A 19,123-nucleotide genomic window follows, 5' to 3' on the forward strand; every position below is an offset into this window, starting at 1 on the left:
TACCGTAGCTCCTCCGTGCTAAATGCATCTCTCAATATGATTTGCTTTCAGAGTTTCCTCCAGTGTGTATCCATTCAGCAAATTGAAGATGATTTGATTGTCTGTCTGTCTGTCTGTCTGTCTCTGTCTCTGTCTCTGTCTCTGTCTCTGTCTCTGTGTGTGTGTGTGTGTGTGTGTGTGTGTGTGTGTGTGTGTGTTTATCCTTTTTGGTTGTCACTGAATACATAAGACTATTTTCTGTAATTAGTTTTGGAAAAAACATCCCTTTACCTCTACAAGTTTTTATGAACATGTCTGGAGGAAAAGGGGAAAGAACTGATTTTTCCTTCCTTCCTTCCTTCCTTCCTTTCTTCCTTCCTTTCTTCCTTCCTTTCTTCCTTCCTTCCTTCCTTCCTTCCTTCCTTCCTTCCTTTCTTCCTTTCTTCCTTTCTTCCCTTCCTCCCTTCTTTCCTTCCTTTCTGTTAATTTAGAAAAAGAAGCATTAGAAGAGTGAAATTATACAGTTAGTATGGAGAATGAGCAAAATTCCCAGAGCACCTTATCTTTCCTCATGCGGATGGTTTATTTAAGCCATCTCTGCTTTCTTTGTTTCTTTGATTTTAAGGATGGAATCTTGGAGGATCCTGACCTCTAACATAAGTAGAGAATAGCCCATTGTGAATGCTTTGGTTCAGATCTTGAACTTGCGTCTTAGGATGGGCTGGTAGAATATTGCTTCACCAGCTGCTGTAACAGGGACTGCAAATCCTCAGGCCTGATGCTTGCATGAGGGGCACTTCTTTGTAGTATCACTGAAGGGTTACTTGCAGACTTCACATATATTTTTTTTGCTAGGCTGCCATGTTTCTGGTATAGCCGACACCCCTGCAGGGAGTAGCGGCTAAACCTGTCTGTTCCTGTAAAGGGTGACTTCTCCTCAGGATCTTCTACTTTGAAAGTTTCTTCTGAAATTTGTGCTTTGCATCTGGGCTATGAGTTATGGGGATCCTTTCCCGTGATACTTGTTCCCTAACTATTCTCTTTACTGTTTCAAAAGCTTTAACCCAGAATGTTTCCACTGCCTGGTGAGCATGCTGTCTTCGAGCTTCAGACTCTTGATCTTCCCCTATGGATTAATTTGAACAGTTATGCAGTGCCTAGTTTTATGTCAGCTAGTTTTTTGTCAAACTTGACAAACCCAGCTTGTCAGTTTTAGAGTCATTTGGGAAGAGAGAACCTCAAGTGAGAAGATATCCCCACCAGGTTGGTTTGTGGGTAAGCCTGTGGGCATTTGCTTGATTGATGATTGATATGAGAGGTCTCAGCTCTCTGTGGATAGTGTACCCCTGGGTCCTGAGTACTATAAGAAAGCAAAGATGGAAGGAAAGGCCATCCAGAGACTGCCCCACCTGGGGATCTATCTCATATACAGCCACCAAACCCAGACACTATTGCTGATGCCAAGAAGTGCATGCTGACAGGAGCCTGATTTAGCTGTCTCCTGAGAGGCTCTGCCAAAGCCTGACAAATACAGAGCCAACCAGTGGACTGAGAATAGGGTTCCAAATGGAGGAATTAGAGAAAGGACTGAGGTAGAAGGTTTGTAACTCCATAGGAAGAACAACAATATCAAGCAACCGGACACCCTATAGCTCCCAGGCACTAAACGACCAACCAAAGAGTACACAGGGAGGGATCCATGGCTCCATCCGCATGCATACATAGCAGAGGATGGCCTTGTTGGGCATCAACTGGAGGAGAGGCCCTTAGTTCTGTGAAGGCTTGATGCCTCAATGTAGGGGAATGCCAGGGTGGGGAGGTGGGAGTGGGAGGATGTGTGGGAAACACCCTTATAGAAGCAGGGAGAGAGAGGATGGGATGGGGGTTTCCAGAGGGGAAACTGGGAAAAAGGATTACATTTGAAATGTAAATAAAGAAAATATCCAATAAAAAAAGAAGAGAGAAAAAAAAGAACAAATATCATTTAATAAACACTTAGACAGGAAAAAAAAAAAAAAAAAACCAGCCTGAGCAAGCCAGCAAAGATCTTCCATGGCTTCTGTATCAGATCTTGACTCTAGCTCCCTGCCTAGATTACCTGGATGACGGACTATAAAGTGAAAGATGAAGTAAACCCTTTCCTCTCCAGGATGCTCTTGGTCTTGGTGTTTTATCCAGGCAATAGAAACCCAATTAAGTCACATTACTTGTCCTAATCAGCAGTTGGTGGCTACACCCATCCTGTTCTAAATATTTTCCACTTGTTTAAACGTAGCAGGCATCTGATTAGTTGTTTCTTCTAAGTGATTACTTAGCTCCATTTTCTGTTTTACTCCAAAGTCTAAACTCAACAGTTCAAAGGCAAGGTCATGCCTCCAAGCCCTAGGATCTGGCAGTTGTTAGCACAGAAACACACAGGGCATCTTGCTTCTTTCATACTCCTTCTTGAGCATCTTTCTGGCCAGTTCTATTTCTTGCTGGTTTGGGTCTGCATCTCTTTTACAACATCCAATTGTAACCATTTTTCCTCCTTTAACTATTTCTTGCTTCACTAGGGATTGCTGTTCTGAGTGCTGCCTTGCTTCTGGGAGACTAGAAGGTAAGGAGAGATTTTAAAGAGAAATATTGCCTAGATAACCAAACAGCTATAGGCAAAACAACAATCATAACATTTCACACTTTAGGTAAAAATTAATACAAATGACTCATCTTATTAAATGTAAGGAATTAAGTTTTATGTAAAACTTTAATATAAAAATTTGAGAAAATTTTTAGGACCTATGGCTAGACAAGGCTATAGGCTTAACATCAAGAGCAAAATTCGTAAGATGAAAAATAGGTAATTTTAGAGTTCATAGAAACGGAAAATGTTTGTTTGGATGAGGAAACAAACTATAGTTAACAAGACTATATTGCAAAGCACACATTTGATGGAAGATTCATGTGAATACCCAGTAATCCAACTAAAATGGCCTGAACAGATGCTTCTCTATTGTCACCAAATTCTCTGTTGAGGGGGAAAAACTAGATCAGTCATACTTTATTAGCATAGCTCCTCTCCTCTGGAAAATTTAGTTTGCTTCCCCCCCTTACACCAATGGACTGAAACATGCAGCTGCCATACCTAACATTTCCCAGCCATGCTTGACTGGATATAAACAATAGTTCATTCAGTCAGGATCAAATTTAGAAGCATCCTGGAACCCCAAATGCACAGTCATGAGCTAAGTGCTCAGTGACGTTATGATAAACGCATCAGTCCAAAGAGCAGCTTAGCATTTAGCATTGTTTGATACTGTGGGATATTCACAAGCTTGCTCGCTTTCTTTCCTTCCTTCCTTCCTTCTTTCTTTCTTTCTTTCTTTCTTTCTTTCTTTCTTTCTTTCTTTCTTCCGTTCTTCCTTCCTTCCTTCCTTCTTCTCTTCTTCTTCTTCTTCTTCTTCTTCTTCTTCTTCTTCTTCTTCTTCTTCTTCTTCTTCTTCTTCTTCTTCTTCTTCTTCTTCTTCTTCTTCACAAAACCATCACTTCCTTCAAATGAGTCATGATCAAAATTATTTCTAAAATGGTTACATGGTTACATTACATTACCCTTAAAATGTTGATGGTTTTAGCTGTATTTTTATGAAATCTTTCAGAATTTATGAGTCTCTGGAACCTGAAACAAATTGAAAACATTAGAAAGAAGTAGAACTTGCAGTCCTGACATTTATGTTCCAGTGATTAATGTCTACTTCTATGAGAGCTACCCTCCATGAGGCTCTGTGCCAAATGTCGATCAATATCTCAAGCTTCCTCATCAATGGGAAAAAATACCACTCTTTCCGAGCCAAAGCTTGTTATCTTGCCTTTGCCAGACTACACTAAGCTCCAGTAAATGTAGTATTTTCAACAGTGCTCAGTGGCACGGTCTCAAAATGCTGTCATTGTTGATTACCTGAGATTGCATTCTGAAGCTTAAGACTGCGAGAGTGATTCAAAATAGGGCTGGCAATAGGCCTAAGTGATTGGAAGCTCCAAGTGAATTAAACACCAACACAAAAAGTTAAAACAAAACAAAACAACAGCTACCACTCTGGGCTTGCCCCAACTCCAAAAGCAGTCACCAGGAAATAGCTTCTTTTTACTCTTTTTTGGAATATTTCGTTTTTTATTATTTGGATTATGATGTGACATCTTTACATCGCTAAGATATACTCAAGCTAAATAAACACACTTTTTTATTTACCCTTGTTCCCTAGGAAGTTCGCATATGGCTCAGTGAACTTTTTAAACTATATAAACAACAGATGAACTTGAGATTTGAGAAACCCAAACATTTAGACCTTATTCAAGACCCACATGCTTTAGTGCTTTCTAAACTTGTGAGGCAGGCATATAGAGTCAAGGGGAAACATTAGGTAGGCTCACGAATTTATTTTCTTTTGCAAATGAGTTTGGCAGGCTTAACTGAAACCATTTGTTATTGCATACATACTTCCTGGAGAATTCATGAGTTCATTACTCCATCAAAACCCACATATTATTCGGACCAGGCCCTTTGTATCTAGACAATTCTAGTTACTCTTAAAAGTAAGCACAAAAAGTCATAGCAGTCATTGTTGATCATTTTGTTGGAGTGTAAAACAGATGTTCATTTAGGAAAATTTTCACAAAGCTGAAACTTCATCTTTACCTTGGAGAATAGGTAACATTTAGGGGGAGAGAAAGCAGCTGCATGCAAGGTGCGATGTTCCATCTACTTATTGTGGAAAACTGACAAGAAAACCCAGTACCAAATGCTTCTCGTTGGTATCAGGAAGTAAGGTTAAATGGGCAGAAAAGTCAAACCAAAATCTAGAAATGTTTAGCTTTTGGCCCATCAATTTACCATGTCAGGGAGTTCTTAAAATTTTCTGAGTGTAAAAGTTGCTTGTGTTGCTTGAGAATACCAATATTCAAATAGTTATTCTAGGCAACTGATTGGAAGTATGGTGTAGGATCTAGGGTCTGTTAAGCATTAGGTAGGAGTGGAAATGTAGAATAAGCACATGTCTATGATATGTGTTTGGACATGTGGTGTTCCTGCAAAGGTTCATTTGTTGAAGGTTTGGCTTCTACATAGCAGATCCAACCCTGAGTGGTGACCAGTCATGAGGAGTCCCAAAGAATCAATGAAACTCATCGATGTGTGTGTGTATATATATATACACACATATACACACACATATCACATATACATATAACATATCACACACACACACACACACACACACATATATATATATATATATATTTGATACACATATACCAGTTACTTTATATACTATAAAGAAACAGGAAGGGTAAAAATGAAAAAACCAAATAGAGAGAACCAGATATAGATCTTAGGGTATGATAGAAACAAATTGTAGTTTTCACATTCTTGATCTATAAAACCTTTCTGGAGACTCAAAGTAGTAGTCTTTATTTTAAATAGCTATCTTCTACTTACCGTGGAACATATCAATTGTGTTCTCATTGCCCATTTCCATCCAGTGTACACGTTCACTGATTGGTTACCTTCAAATCTGAATCTTATTTACTTAACTGAGAAATCCTATCCTCCACCCCAAGCTTTTATTACTTTATTAAGTAGTGTATCCCCCTTAGTCTTCAATTACCTCCTATAATTGTCCTGCTCTGCCACCTTCCAACTAATATGTTTGTTCTTCTTAGTCTTGATGCCTTCCTTGTGAGTTAATTAATTTTTGGCCATGGTATGTGCCAGTCTCCTTGACTTCTCCTTCATAAAAGAGGTACCAGGTCTATGCATAAGGAGCACTCAGTAAGACCAGGAGCTGAAGAAGGAAGTGACAGCACTGACTCAGGCAGGTGACATGCCTGGATCCAGAACTTGACCACATTTTTGGGTGGTTTAATCTTTTCTCGTCTGCTTCCTCACTTGTTATGGTATAAAAAGCTGCCTTCCACCTGGCCCTTCTGTCACCTTGCTATGGAAAATACAAATAATGCAACTATGCAATCAGACACTGTAGCTCTGAAAACCTGAGCAAAATACATCTTTCTTCCTTTAAGCTGTTGTCTTAGGGTTTCTATTGTTCCAGTGAAACACCGTGACCAGAAATGCAAGCTGGGAGGGAAGGGTTTATTTGGCTTTCACTTCCACATTTTGGTCCAGCCTTGAAGGAAGTCAGGACAGGAACTCAAAACAATCTAAAAACATCTTTTTATACCTAAAAATATTTTCTTAAATCCTAAACAACTCAAGTTTTTATTGTGAGACTAATACTATCTAGTCTTCAACCGAATGAGAGATTTGAGAATGAACACATATTATCTGAGAATGTAGGGAGTGCAGGTAAGCAGCTTCCAAACCAGAGAAATGACAGAGATGGTTGGGTGTCTGTACAGTTCCCCAAATTTCCTCTATGACATTGGAGCATCTATCTTCAGCCTTCTGGCCCAGTATATCTGACAGATTTTTTCTGTAAAGCAAGAATTTATGCAGGTTTTGCCTACTTTGTTCTTGCAAAGCTCAGCAGTTGACTTCTCTGTACCCCGTTTGTCAACTTTGGACAGCATTCTGTCTGCAGTAGAAGCAAGAGCAGTTTCTTGCCCAGTGGCAGCCTGCCACATTTGAAGGAGACCACATAAGGATATTCTTTGATGCTTATCATCTTCTTTGAGGTAGAAATAGGAGCTGCCAGGAGCTGACATGTCTCATAGTCAATAAGGCCTTAAAATAATAAAACATCTTAAAGTGCCATTTTTCTGTAGGTTCCAGGCTTTTGAAGACTATTTATCTAGTATATCTGAATTGACAAGTGTTGCTTGTTACTAGCTATTTACTCTCTGTTCAACCTTGGAAGCATATTTCTGTAATTAACTTCTATCTGACATGACCATAAGTTTAACTTGCATCATTTAGTTATCCTAAACAGTTTGTAATAGAAGCTTTTAAAAGAACTGGAATTTTTAGGAAGAACAACAGTGTCAACCAGAGCTCCCAGGGACTAAACCACCAACCAATGAGTACACATGGAGGGACCCATGGCTCCGGTTGCATATGTAGCTAAGGATGGCATTGTCCAGCATTGATAGGAGGAGAAGCCCTTGGTCCTGTGAAGGCTCGGTTTCCCCCATATAGGGGAATGCCAGGGCATTGATGTGGGAGTGGGTGGGATGAGGGATTGGGAGCATCCTCATAGAAGCAGGGCGAGGGGGCATGGGAGAGGGGGGAAAAGGGGATAACATTTGAAATGCAAATACACAAAATATCCAAGAAAAATAAAATTAAAAAGGCCTGGAATTTAATATTGAATTTAAAAAAATCACCTAAGTACAATACCTCAAGCAGTCTGTTGTAGCAAAATATAACCTCGATTTCGCATCAGTACACAAAGATGTACCAATGTGGGGTTTTTGGTTTGTAACAGTTCCATACTTTAATAGTGGACTCAGCAATCGACTGTTCATTCCTATTATTCTTATTCTATATCGCCCTTTTCTCTCTTCATCCCTTCTCTTTCCTTCCCGAAAACTTAGATAAGAGAGACAGAAGGATAAAGGGGAGAGAAAGAAAGAGAGAAATCCATGAGTCTAACTGCTTATATTTTCTTTTCTCCCTGATCCGAGATCATTAACAAACTCCAAACAACCCCCCCTTTAGTGACAACAACCATCCACTATCCTGTGGATGACCAAAAATCATCTACCCCAACTCTTGGGAATGTGGGAGTTGCTCTCCTAAAATTGCTTCCTGCTTATTTATGGTGTCATTTTTCCTTTGCACCCCTACTCCAAATTGGGGTAATAGTCTTAAGAAAGCTAGCTGTAGCATTTGTTGTCCAGTCTCTGCATGCTGTGAAAACGCAGGCTTAAATGAAGTCCCGACTGGAACAATCAGAAAGGCTGCACCAAATGGGGTTGGCAGCTTTCCTTGACGCTGTCCTGGAAATAGACTTTGATGAAACAGCTATTAAGGCAGGTTCTGATCTGAGTTTGGATCAGGCAGGATGCTGGAATAAAATGTCTCAGTGTCTCAGCATCCTTTTCAGAATCCTCAGGGTGTTTCTTGTCAGGGGTGCTTTTCTGGTTGTTTCCTCTGTGAACATACACACTTTCAAAGGCATTGTACTTTTTTGCATGAACATAAATGTGGAATATGCAGTCTGCACAAATCAGTTAAGGATGATACTTTGCTCTTTGTTAGAGCAGGTGAAAACCTTTCTTTATGAGTTGCTTTGGATTGTGTGTGTGTACTCAACTGTAATACATATTTTCATCTATGCTTTATGAAGGATGGCCTGACAAGTCCTGAGGATTCTGCAGCTAATGAGATTTATTCAAGTTCTAGCTGGAGACATTCTCATGTCTCTGCCAGTCTCAGAGCTGTTTGCATGTAGGAGGACCAGCATACACGTTACCTGTTTTATTGGTTTTCATGATTGTTTTCTTGTCTGTACTCAAGATCTTCAGGGGGTCTCCCTCTGTCATATCTGACTTTTGTCAACTTGAAAGGAATCTAAAGCTTTTTCTCTTCCTGTTGAAACAAGAGCAGAGTCTCTTCCCCCACAGCTATCCTTCCTGTTTTCCATTTTGAGGCTATTGTGTATTTATACTCTAACCTCTGTTCTATGGTCTCTAATCCAGCATGTAATTTCTCAGTCTCCTCTTTAGTCTGTCTTCTTCTGGTCTCTCCTAAAGAGGATAAACAAAATTGTAATTATTATTGGAAAAAATAATTACTGGAAAAAGTACCTTTTTTCCATGTCTACCTTTCTCCTTCCGAGATATTACTTTTTTATTTTCAAAGTAACTATTTATTCCTGTGAATTTTATATTCAGTTTTCTTTTCTTCCTCCTCCTCCTCCTCCTCCTCCTCCTCCTCCTTTACTGTTTTCAAACTTAATACCTTACCAGTTTAGAGGGTTGCAGCTGTTCAGTCCTACCACAGCTCTAGGAAAAGGTTCCGTTTGCCCTTCTGTTCATCTGTAGGCTCCTCAGACCAGCATGTGCCTATGGTGGCTCACTCTGCCCCTTCCGTTCCATCCAGCTGTTCACAGGCCTCCACTTTCCCCAGCAGTCAGCCATGCTGCACTTAGGGGGATGGGGTAGGGAGGCATAGCAGGGGAGGTAAGGGTCTGTATTTCCAAATTCACCCTCCTGGAAGTTAGCCATTCCTTGGCCAGGAAATTGTCATCTACCCTGGAAATTTTTCTCAGGCTCTAAGCTTAGGCTCTAAGATTTCCATGTTGGGCACTGTATGTAAAGGCAGGCTTTTCCCACAACTGCCCAGATTCAGCAGTTAACAATTCTGAGACTTATCATATATGAATAAAAGCCTAGGCCAAAAGCAAGAGCTCTGTCCTTGACTAGCTCAGATCTCAATAGTCTCATTATTCTATTCTACGTTCTGCCACATGGCCAGTTACCTGGTTGTCCGTTACATGTGATGGGGCTGAATCTTCTCCTCCCATGCCTGTTTCTCTCCCAGAATACCCCCCCCCAAATTGGTCCATCTTCTAATCCTGTCTCAGCTCCTTGAGCAATTATCTTTTTACTGACAGGTGAATGTTCCTCACAGTGCACCAGAGACTATCCCTAAAGAAGCAATTCATAGCCCAGCCCAGCTGCAACACCTATGAACCACAGCAGTCACCAGCATGGGGAGATAACTGGAAAGGTGCACTCGAATATAGATGGTAACCTACAGCTGTCTAATTGGACTCGAGACCCATTCAACAGGAGAGAAATAATGCCTTGTACTATAAATCCAATCAAATTCCCAGGGCTACTGAAGTCATGGGCCTTAAAAAAGTGCTTGCTAACATCACTCTACTAGACCAGCATATAATTCCGTACTATAGTACTATATGAACACAGATAGTGGGCATAAGAATAGCTAATACATTTTACATAAAAGCATCTCTTCTCTTCTCAGCAAATAGAGACTACCACAGAGAACTGCAATGGACACAGTACAGAGATCAATGGAGCAGGAGGAGCAGAGGCCCAGCAGATTCAGCTCTTGAATCTGTGACTCAGGAAATATATCAGAAGGGAGGTCAGAAAGATTGTCAGAGCCAGGATACGCGAAAGTCTTAGGTTAAACAGTCTCCTCTAGAAATGGCTGCATGAGCAAAACTGGGACAATAGATCTATCAAACTACAGGGAAGGGTATAAATGTCACAGGTCCCATTCCTAGACAAAGAACTAAAGAGAACTGATGACTCCCCAGAGAGGAGAATTAGCTTCTCTCAGAGATGAGTCCTTTTATGACTTATCTCATACAAAGTGGTCAGCCCTGAAACTATATACACATAAGTAACAAAAACAGATTCAGCAGGGTGAATTTATATGCTTGTGCACATATAAATACATATATAGATATGTAACTAATAAAGAAAAGAGGCACTTAATTTGAGGATTTGGGTTGGAGTTAATGAAAAGGGTTGAAACGAGGGTACCTGGGAGAGGCTAGAGAGATAGAAAGGGAAGGAGGAAAGTGGTATAGTTCTATTTTAATTAAAATGTATAAAAATTAAGCAACAAAATTAAATGCAATGTTTGAGTTCTGCTTTGCATCTGCCTCTCACAACAGGGGGCCATCTGGTCTACTCTTGTATATGTTCTGTACTCAGGAAACCTTTACAAATATTGCCAAACCTAAAGTCAACAGTAATCTTCAAATATGTATCCCTTTTCAAAATACCTGCCTTCCAAATTATCATCTTAAAATGAAGATGTATTGTGGTTCCTCTTTTAGATGTTTTCTCCTCCCGAATAGATCCTCTATTCACAAAATCTGTCGTGTTATTTCAACACAAAGTTTCCTCTTTCTCTTTCTTCCCTCCTTCTGCCTTTCTTTCTTTCTTCCTTTCTTTCTTTCTTTCTTTCTTTCTTTCTTTCTTTCTTTCTTTCTTCTTTCTTTCTTCCTTCCTTTCTTTCTTTCTTTCCTTTTCTTTCTTCTTTCCTACCCTCTTTTCCTTCCTTCCTTTTAGACAATTGAACTCTCAACTCTGTCATCATGCAAAGTGTTAATATTAACCATGTCACTATTCTTGGTTATATTTTGTTTTTTTTTATATTTATTTCATCACTTACTTAATTGGTGCTACTCAGAGAACAGGGAGCACATCTTTCCATCAATTGCCATGTGGCAAATATCAGTGCCTTGAACAGAATAGATAAATGTGTAATTTAATATAAGCTGAATGCAATTATTTGCACATGTTCTGGGGTAGACAGATAGAATTTCACATCTGACCTCAGACTGTAATCTTTTAATCAACTTCCAGTTTCCATACTTTCAATCTTCATATTGCTGTTCTGAGTTGTTTCCATAAACTTTAGTTAAGTTTGGTGTCTAATGCTCTCATGAGAAAATTTTAACCTTGACTATTCAAGGCCCTCCACCTTCTGTTCTACCCTTTGCACCCTACTCTTAACATTGTGTGTTGGCCATGCTGGGTCATGGATCCCCAGGCCTTCCTTTATTGTGCTGTGGCCTTAGACTACCTCTTTTATCCTGTAGGTCACAGCAGAACTTCTAGGCTGTTATCATCACATTAAGTAACTCCAGGCTGCTCTTCAGCCAAGAATTACCAATGATTACTGAAGACTCACTGACAAAAGGGACTACATACGTCAAAAAGTCCCTGAGCCAGACCTGTCAAAGTGTGCCTTTTGGTGATGGCAATGCTCTCTATAGCTCAGACCAATCCCTCAGATGCAATTTCAGATCAATCTAGGGAAACAGAGCTCGGCACAGGGCAGGTTTCTCATCTCCTCATTTTCTAGAATCGTAGCGTTTTTACTGGAATAACCCTCCTCCTAACAGAAGTTCCCAGCCTCTGCCTTTTATTACTCTCTGGACCCAAATGATGGAATACTACAATGCAACAACACAAAAGCACTACACGAGTCTTTCCCATTAAATTTTGGGTAATTTCACTGAAAGTTATTGTCTTGCTCGCTCTGCTCACATGACGATAAAAACAACTCTGGCTATATTTACTTCATTGTGACTTGTGAAATGACTATATTTTGAAAAATCTTTGGCATTAGAATACATTCACAATGAAGAATTATCGAAATGAATGGACTGTCTGTCCCGAGTGTTTGAACTGTGGGAAACTGGAACAGTAAGTTAAACTTATTTGTGGAGGTATGTGGTTTCTAATCTGAAATCTGTTTCAGTTTGTTCCACACAAGAGGCCATGGAAAATACCATCTCAATAAAGTGTATGCTTTCCAAAGCTCTGCAAGTCAAAACGTTTGATTTATTTATTATTTTTGTTGCTGGCTTTTTCTTTCTACCAAAGGTCAAATGCCATGGGGAATATGTCTGGTTAAAAATATTTATTGATTGATTGTCAAATGAAAAAGTTCTGAAAATACTTACATTCCCATTCGAGACTGGACTTTTCAAAACTTGCACTTTAAAAAAAGCTGAGTATAGTCAAATATGCCTGTAGGTCTACCTACCTCAGAGCCTGACATAGGAGAATCATTTAAGCCTAGGAATTTTGGACTAGCTTGGAAATTATAATCTGATTTCTTCTTTAAACAAACGAACAAAAAAACCCACCTAACAACAAATAAAAAAATCCCGAGTAAAATTTGTCTTTATCTCTCTGTGTGTCAACAGATACTTTCTATCTCACTAATTCCATACAGGTTTTTCCAACATCCATCCATCCCTCTATCCATCCATCCATCTATCCATCCATCCATCCATCCATCCATCCATCCATCCATCCATCCATCGATCTATCCATCCATCCATGCATCCATCCATCCATCCATCCATCCATCCATCCATCCATCCATCCATCCATCCATCCATTCTGCTCATGTTGTATAACCATTGCTGGAATCAGTATAGAGTAGAGAGAAAAAAAAAAGCACAGGATTTTCACTTGTGCTTTTCATAATCTAACCAGAAAAGTTATCAAACAATTGTAAAAGCAATAAGAAATGCCTCTATTTAGTACTAAATTACAGAACCTGGTGCTTGACAACATCTACAAAGAGATGTGGTCTAGGTACGGAGGTCTGAGTCCACTTCCCTGGGGAAGTGGCAATTGCATCGTTCGGTGTGTGGTGAGCAAGAACTAAAATTACACTGTGCAGGGAGGAACCATTAGACGGAAAGATTCCCTGGGGCCCAGGGACATAGCATCTTCAAGCAAATGGAAGGTGACCAGCGATGCTGGCACAGGGGATTGTGTACAAGGGTAGAACGGAAGAGGAAGTCAGCCCTGCAGGGCTATGCTATATTAGGGATGCTTTCATCTTAATGTTCTGGAGACCTGTCCAGTAAGTGACAGGAGGCCAGATCAGGTTTGTGTGTTGCAAACATCTCTAGAGTTGAGAAGGCAATATATTAGGGGTAGGAGAGAGCAGATGGTGGTGGGTTAACTGCAGGCATGGTGGCATCTTCCATGAGACTGGGGACTGAGGAAAAGCTGGACAGAATGTGAGGTGAATAGGACTTAGTGGCAAAGTAGATTTGTTAGGTGAAGCCTTAATAGGAGTTAAGCACTGTGCAGACCTGAGACATTTGTGCCATATTTCCACTACAGTCTCACTGTTTCAATGAATTCAGAACTCACTTACATCAATGGTATTTATCCTGGACCTGCTACATGCCATTCTGGCTGCTGGTGATCCTAAAATGAACAAAGTTGCCCCTCCTGTACTTGTGCTTGTTTCAGACATCTGGTTAAAAGTGTGAATTAGGGGTAGCCACAAAGAAACAGCACTCGCAATACTGTGGGCCATTTTCCTTGGCAAATAGAAAAAGTCACCTTTCAGTAGTTCCCATTTCTGAAGGACCCCTTACTGTGTAGAGATATCAGGGAGATAGGCAGAGAGGTATTCAGGGAGGGACAAGGGCATAAAATGGGTACTCTTAGGGTCACGAAGCTATGGGATGTCATTACTTGAACAAAGGTGTTCCAATTTCAAGCTGAGGGTGCCCCCCCATCTCCTCCCATTTACTAAAACTGTTCCAGATATAGAAAGTTTGCTTCAGAAAGGGAATTTGTCCAAACTAGCTAGAATGAGGGCTTTTTGCAGCTAGAAAATATTCCTGCATTCAGCTCCAGCAAAGCATTTGCTTTCTTCAGTGTTACCCAGAGTAGCACAGATTATTAGCTAAACAAAGGCAGGAGGTGCAGGAAAATTAGGATGTTTTGTATTGACCCATCACAGAAGAAAGAGCTGATCAGGTATGTCCTGCCCATGTCAGGGGCCTGGAACCAAGAATACACCAGGCAGGCCCACATTCACACGAACCTTTCCTTCTATCAGGCTGTGTAACTTTAATTACTAATTTTTAGCTGGTCCTTAACACACAGGTCAATGCTGTTTTTTTCTTTTTCTTTTATTAAATAACACATTTGACTTTCACAATGAATGGTCCTAGGAATGTGATCTGATTTTCTTAAGACTACATCATGTCTATAGGATTAAAGAGAACATCTTCCCGGAAGCAATCATTCCTCACTTCTCAGGGCTGTCGATTTCTCAGTGGACAGGCACAACAATTAACCCACACTGATACCTCTTTACTAGAAAGTCATTCTCTCTTATATCTGACATGTTTCCAGTTACTGAAATCGAACAACAGAACCACATCTGGACTTCCAAATGTTCAATGACATTATTTAGCAAAATAAATTTATTCAAAAGTATTCAAAAACCACTTCAAAGTTTAGCTGCCCGCAAGACAGTTTTTGGCACTCGGAACGGACGCTGGTTCTACAGCACGGCACAGCATTCACTCCATCTCACACACACCATTTAACAATGCAAACACGCTTTTCAGTTTCAGTGATACATGACACAATAGTACTAATGTCTGTAGTCCTAAGAACGTCAGTCAACACCCTTGCACACAGTAAACATTATAATGTTACTTAGTACTAAAATATTAAAACTAGAACTAAAACCACTACGTGGTAACATGGACTAGTTCAGGGAAAGGTGTACAGCCAGCTAGCTAAGGCCACATAATCCCAGACCTATTGATTTTAAATGCTCCAACAACATTCCATTGTATCTTTCATCTCAGACCTTGCTTTCCTGACAGGGACGAGCCCATTCAGAACCCTGTTCCCTCCCTCTGTTCTTCACACAGCAAGGGAAACTTCTCACAGAGACTCTCCTAGGTTGCTGGCTTCCTGATTCACTACCCAACGTTGAATCAATAGTTCTGAGCGATGTTTTCCTAACACTCAGGCTGAATTCAAGGTCAGTTTTGTTTTTTTTTTCTGGCAGGTTACAGCCTTTGCTCTCGGGAGACAGAATGGAATGTCCTCAGTGGGGGTCTCCCTGTCTCATGTAGCATGGGGCTCCGTGGTGATCTGTGGCTTTTTACACAAGTCCTGATAAAATTCGGATTCCAAGAAACGAGGATAAGAGTTGTTCTCCATCAGGCTGTACACCCTCTTCTGAGCTGTGGTGAAGCAGCCACTTGTAGCCTCTTGGATATTTTGGGCAATCAGAGTTTTTGTTTGAAAGTCTATGTTTATCTGAAAGAACAAAAGAAAACTCCATTTATTTGCTATTCAATGGTACAGATCGATGCTTAATAATAAAATATGAAGGTATAGTTTGTGATCAGTTATAACTGTCAGTTTTGGGAGAAACTTAAATGTTAGGAGAGCCATACATGGCTGCTCTCACTTGAGTATGAACGCAGTGTATTCAAGTCTCGTGTTTCCCTTCAGTATTGAAGACGATCTGAGGAACCTGCTTTCTTACCTCTTTGGGAGCTTCCTTCTCGATGAAGTCGGTGTATATTTTCCTTGCTTTTGAGGACAGTTTCTGTGGTGATTTGGTTTTCTTGAAGTCTTCGCAAGCCAACCAGAATTCAATATTTTCTTCACAGAACTCGGACTTTAAAAACGCTCTGAATGCAGCAAGCCCATCTGGAAGCACAAGGAGACGCGGTATGAAGAATATGAATGGAATGGCCGAATTACACACAGCTCTCCTAGTACAAAATGATCAGTTTCCTAGACTTCATTCAAGCCTGTCATTCTGGAAGTCTAGCTCTTTAAGCACTGAGATGCCAGTAAGCAAAACGCTTAAGCTTGTAGTCTGCAACAAAAAGTATACTTAACTTCCCTGTCAATGCCAAGACCAGTATTTACAGGACGACTCTAAGTGCACTAGGAACTAGGGCTTTTGAAAATATTCTATGTAATGGAAAAGCTGACTCAATCATAGCTATGAGTAACTGGCATTTTAATTTTTAGGCTAATTTTTCTTCCCCACCTGAGTTGAATACCTCTTGCTTCCCTATGATTAAATTTAGTGATATAAGGGAAAGAGAAACAGGCTTTGTACTGTCGGTGGTGGTAATGTCTAATGCATTTCTTGTAAACTGCTCATTTTGTGGTGCGAAGGGAACATTTCTAGGCTTTGAGATACCGGCAAGAGCTCACATTCAAGAGGTTAACTTACATTTGCTGGCCAGCAGTTCATCAAATGCTTCTGCCCAGAGCAACGCTTCCTCAGGAGAAGGCCTGCAAGAGAAGTTCCACACATGAGCTCCACCACACATGACAGCTCCCCTTTCCTGTCCACTGGTTTGACCAGATACTCATCTCTGTAACTACAGGATTCGAAACTCACTTGATAAAAGTTTGCTGTTTGCTTTTCTTGCCAGTTTTGGGCTTCCCAGGAGTAGAGGAGTTTTGCAAGAAATAGCTCAAACGGGTCTTCCAATCTTTTAAGCTGGAAGAAAAAAGAAAGAAAGAAAATATACTTCAAGTAGCAATTCTTGAATGGTAAAATTATCATCAGCTGCAGTAGCTACAGACAAAGCAGACAATGAGTCTCATTCCCTTAGCATTTAAACCCAGCACCTCCTGGCTTTTCTCCATTAGTCTGACTATAATGAGCTTCACAAGCAGGATAGGACTAGGTAAGAGCTAAGGCAGTTTACATTTTCACCAGCTATTTCTGACCTAATAAACAGGTAGCGGTTTTTCTGTGTGGTTGACTACAACTTGCTGACATTTTATGATTGAGAACAGCTGCTGTTTTTTCCCTTTCTGCACCGGAGGCAGGAGGGTCTGGACTATGCCAGAGACAATGCATAGGGGGTGTGTGTGTGTGTGTGTGTGTGTGTGTGTGTGTGTGTGTGTGTGTGTGTGTGTGTGTGTGTGTGTGTGTGTGTTGGATTCCCTAGCTCCCTTCTCAGGCCGCCCACAGTGCTGCTCTGCAGCAGATACTGCAGAGCGAATTACTCATTCCATAGTCGTGACTGGGTGAGACCTACTTTATGATTTAAAAACGGATCGCATACATTGCGAATCAATTCAAACATCCCCACCCAGCAGCTATGCAAGCAGCTCAGAACTAACAATGCAACGACTAGGCGCCGGTGGACTTCATTCCGCTGCAGGAGTCTGATGCTACATTAAATGCAGAACAAAAAAAGCCAACCAGCGCCTTCTCAGCCCATCTACCGCCACCTTCTTCGACCATTTCCTACAGTTCTTAAACTCTCTGAGCTCACATAGAAAAAGCACATACCACCAGGTCTAGCAAGCTAACTTTTTCTCTTCCCCCACAAGCCCCCAACTCTCCCACACTTTCTTTGCAGAGGCGCAGTCTAGAGTATTCCTAGCCGAGATCGAGAGAAGGTCGGTCCCTAGCAGCAAAGCCAGGCAGGGTAGGAACTCTTAGGGAGAGAGGGCATACTCACAGGGTCCGCTTCATTTTCTCCCGCTTCTCCTCGACCTTGGGGCCGTTGCCTGCGCTCTTGTCCATGGGTACGCAGTCGTGCTGGACAGCCAGGAACATGGCACTTTGCATTCTCAGACACCCGCGGCCACCGCAGCTGTTTGCGGCCGGGAGCGCGGCGCGAGCTTTTAAGGCGGGCGGCGGCGCAGGGGCGGGACCTGGAGGCGTCGGCCACGCCTCTAGAGGGCGCGGATTGGCCCGCTGCAGACGGCACGAGGGCGGGGTCACGCGGGCCTGCGGCAGTCACGGCAGCCGCCGAAGGGTCTGGAAGTGAGGGCGCTGTTGACGTAGGCGCCGCATCCTCGTGCGCACACAGGGTGGGAGGTGGCGGGCGGGGACAGAGAGCGATCGCTGTTAGGCAGCTCAGGCGGCCACAGCCGTGAAGGGTCCTGAGTTTGTGGCTTTTTCTTGAGTGAAGACCGTATTGTTGTTGTGTGTGTGTGTGTGTGTGTGTGTGTGTGTGTGTGTGTGTGTGTGTGTGTGTGTGTGTGTGTGTGTGTGCGCGCTGTGTGGTTTTGGTGTGTGCCCCCCACCTTTGCAACTTGTCTTTTGTTCATCCGGACACCTATAAACTGAAGCCGGGATGGGAGAGTCCTGCTGACTGCACTCAGCCACTCCACCTATTTTGGAGAAGGAAATCAACAACTAGAGAACCCTGAAACACAGGCTACTGAACTAGGTGCTGTGACTCTGTAGCTCTCTGAGGCACCTTGGATTTCCTTAAGGGAATACAGGCTGCTCAGGGAGGAAGCAGGAGAAAGTGTTTCTTAAAACCTGGTGTTTTAAAGGGTTCTGCAGTCTTGATCTTTAAATGCATGGTTGCAGCAGGCTGTGACGTTGCAAGGTCGTTCCCCAGGAGACCCGCTGGGCATCTCCCTGATGGGCATCTCCCTCCGGGCATAGCATAGATCTGAGTGATAAGTGATAAGTACAAAGGGAAACCCAAGATTCCCAGTTCGGCTGCACCCGGATCATTTGTAGTTTCAGGGTGTAAGGAATCAGGATTTCCTCATGAGTCATTCTCAGTTGAACAGGCTTAGGATTTACCAGATGTTCAATTGCTTAAATTAAGGCTGGGGGCTAGAGCTAGATGTGAGAGCCCGTAGGTGTAATCTGTTTGGACAAGCTTCTTTTGTGATATCCTCAGAATCACGTCTTCGCTCCTGCAGGGTTTAATATGCCCTGATTTGTAAGAACCAATACGTGACTTCAACTACAAACTGATTCAGCTTCCTATGTTACCAGAATGATGCGGTGCAATGCCTAAGTGGTTTTCCCATAAAGTCTCAACAGATAGACTAACAAAAAGGTACAGCTTAGGCTCCAGTTGTTCTGTTTCATACTAGACCTACTAAAAGGAAAATGAAGACCCATCCGTCAAACTGGGATCCAAGCAAC

General features: G+C 41.6%; 1 protein-coding gene across 1 annotated transcript; it reads right to left on the minus strand.

Annotated features, from left to right (window-relative positions):
* Positions 1-14,330: 14,330 nt before the first annotated feature.
* On the minus strand, positions 14,331-17,837 carry Rgs2 (regulator of G protein signaling 2). The gene is made up of 5 exons (XM_032915251.1): positions 17,688-17,837; positions 16,610-16,711; positions 16,439-16,500; positions 15,734-15,900; positions 14,331-15,501 (listed from the first exon to the last, which is right to left on the minus strand). The coding sequence occupies exons 1-5, from the start codon at positions 17,795-17,797 to the stop codon at positions 15,307-15,309; spliced, it is 636 nt and encodes a 211-aa protein (XP_032771142.1). The 5' UTR covers positions 17,798-17,837; the 3' UTR covers positions 14,331-15,306.
* Between the last annotated feature and the right edge of the window lie 1,286 nt (positions 17,838-19,123).

The sequence above is a fragment of the Rattus rattus genome, chromosome 10 (genome assembly GCF_011064425.1).
Source record: "Rattus rattus isolate New Zealand chromosome 10, Rrattus_CSIRO_v1, whole genome shotgun sequence".
In the NCBI taxonomy this organism is placed as follows: Eukaryota; Metazoa; Chordata; class Mammalia; order Rodentia; family Muridae; genus Rattus; species Rattus rattus.

What these genes read in the sequence shown, in the direction of transcription:
- Rgs2 (XM_032915251.1), bottom strand. Translation starts at nt 17,797, where the DNA reads ATGCAAAGTGCCATGTTCCTGGCTGTCCAGCACGACTGCGTACCCATG. An exon ending in AAACAGCAAACTTTTATCAA is followed by an intron (nt 16,501 to 16,609) that starts GTGAGTTTCGAA and finishes CTTCTCTTGCAG; the next exon opens with GCCTTCTCCTGAGGAAGCGT. An exon ending in TGAACTGCTGGCCAGCAAAT is followed by an intron (nt 15,901 to 16,438) that starts GTAAGTTAACCT and finishes TTGTGCTTCCAG; the next exon opens with ATGGGCTTGCTGCATTCAGA.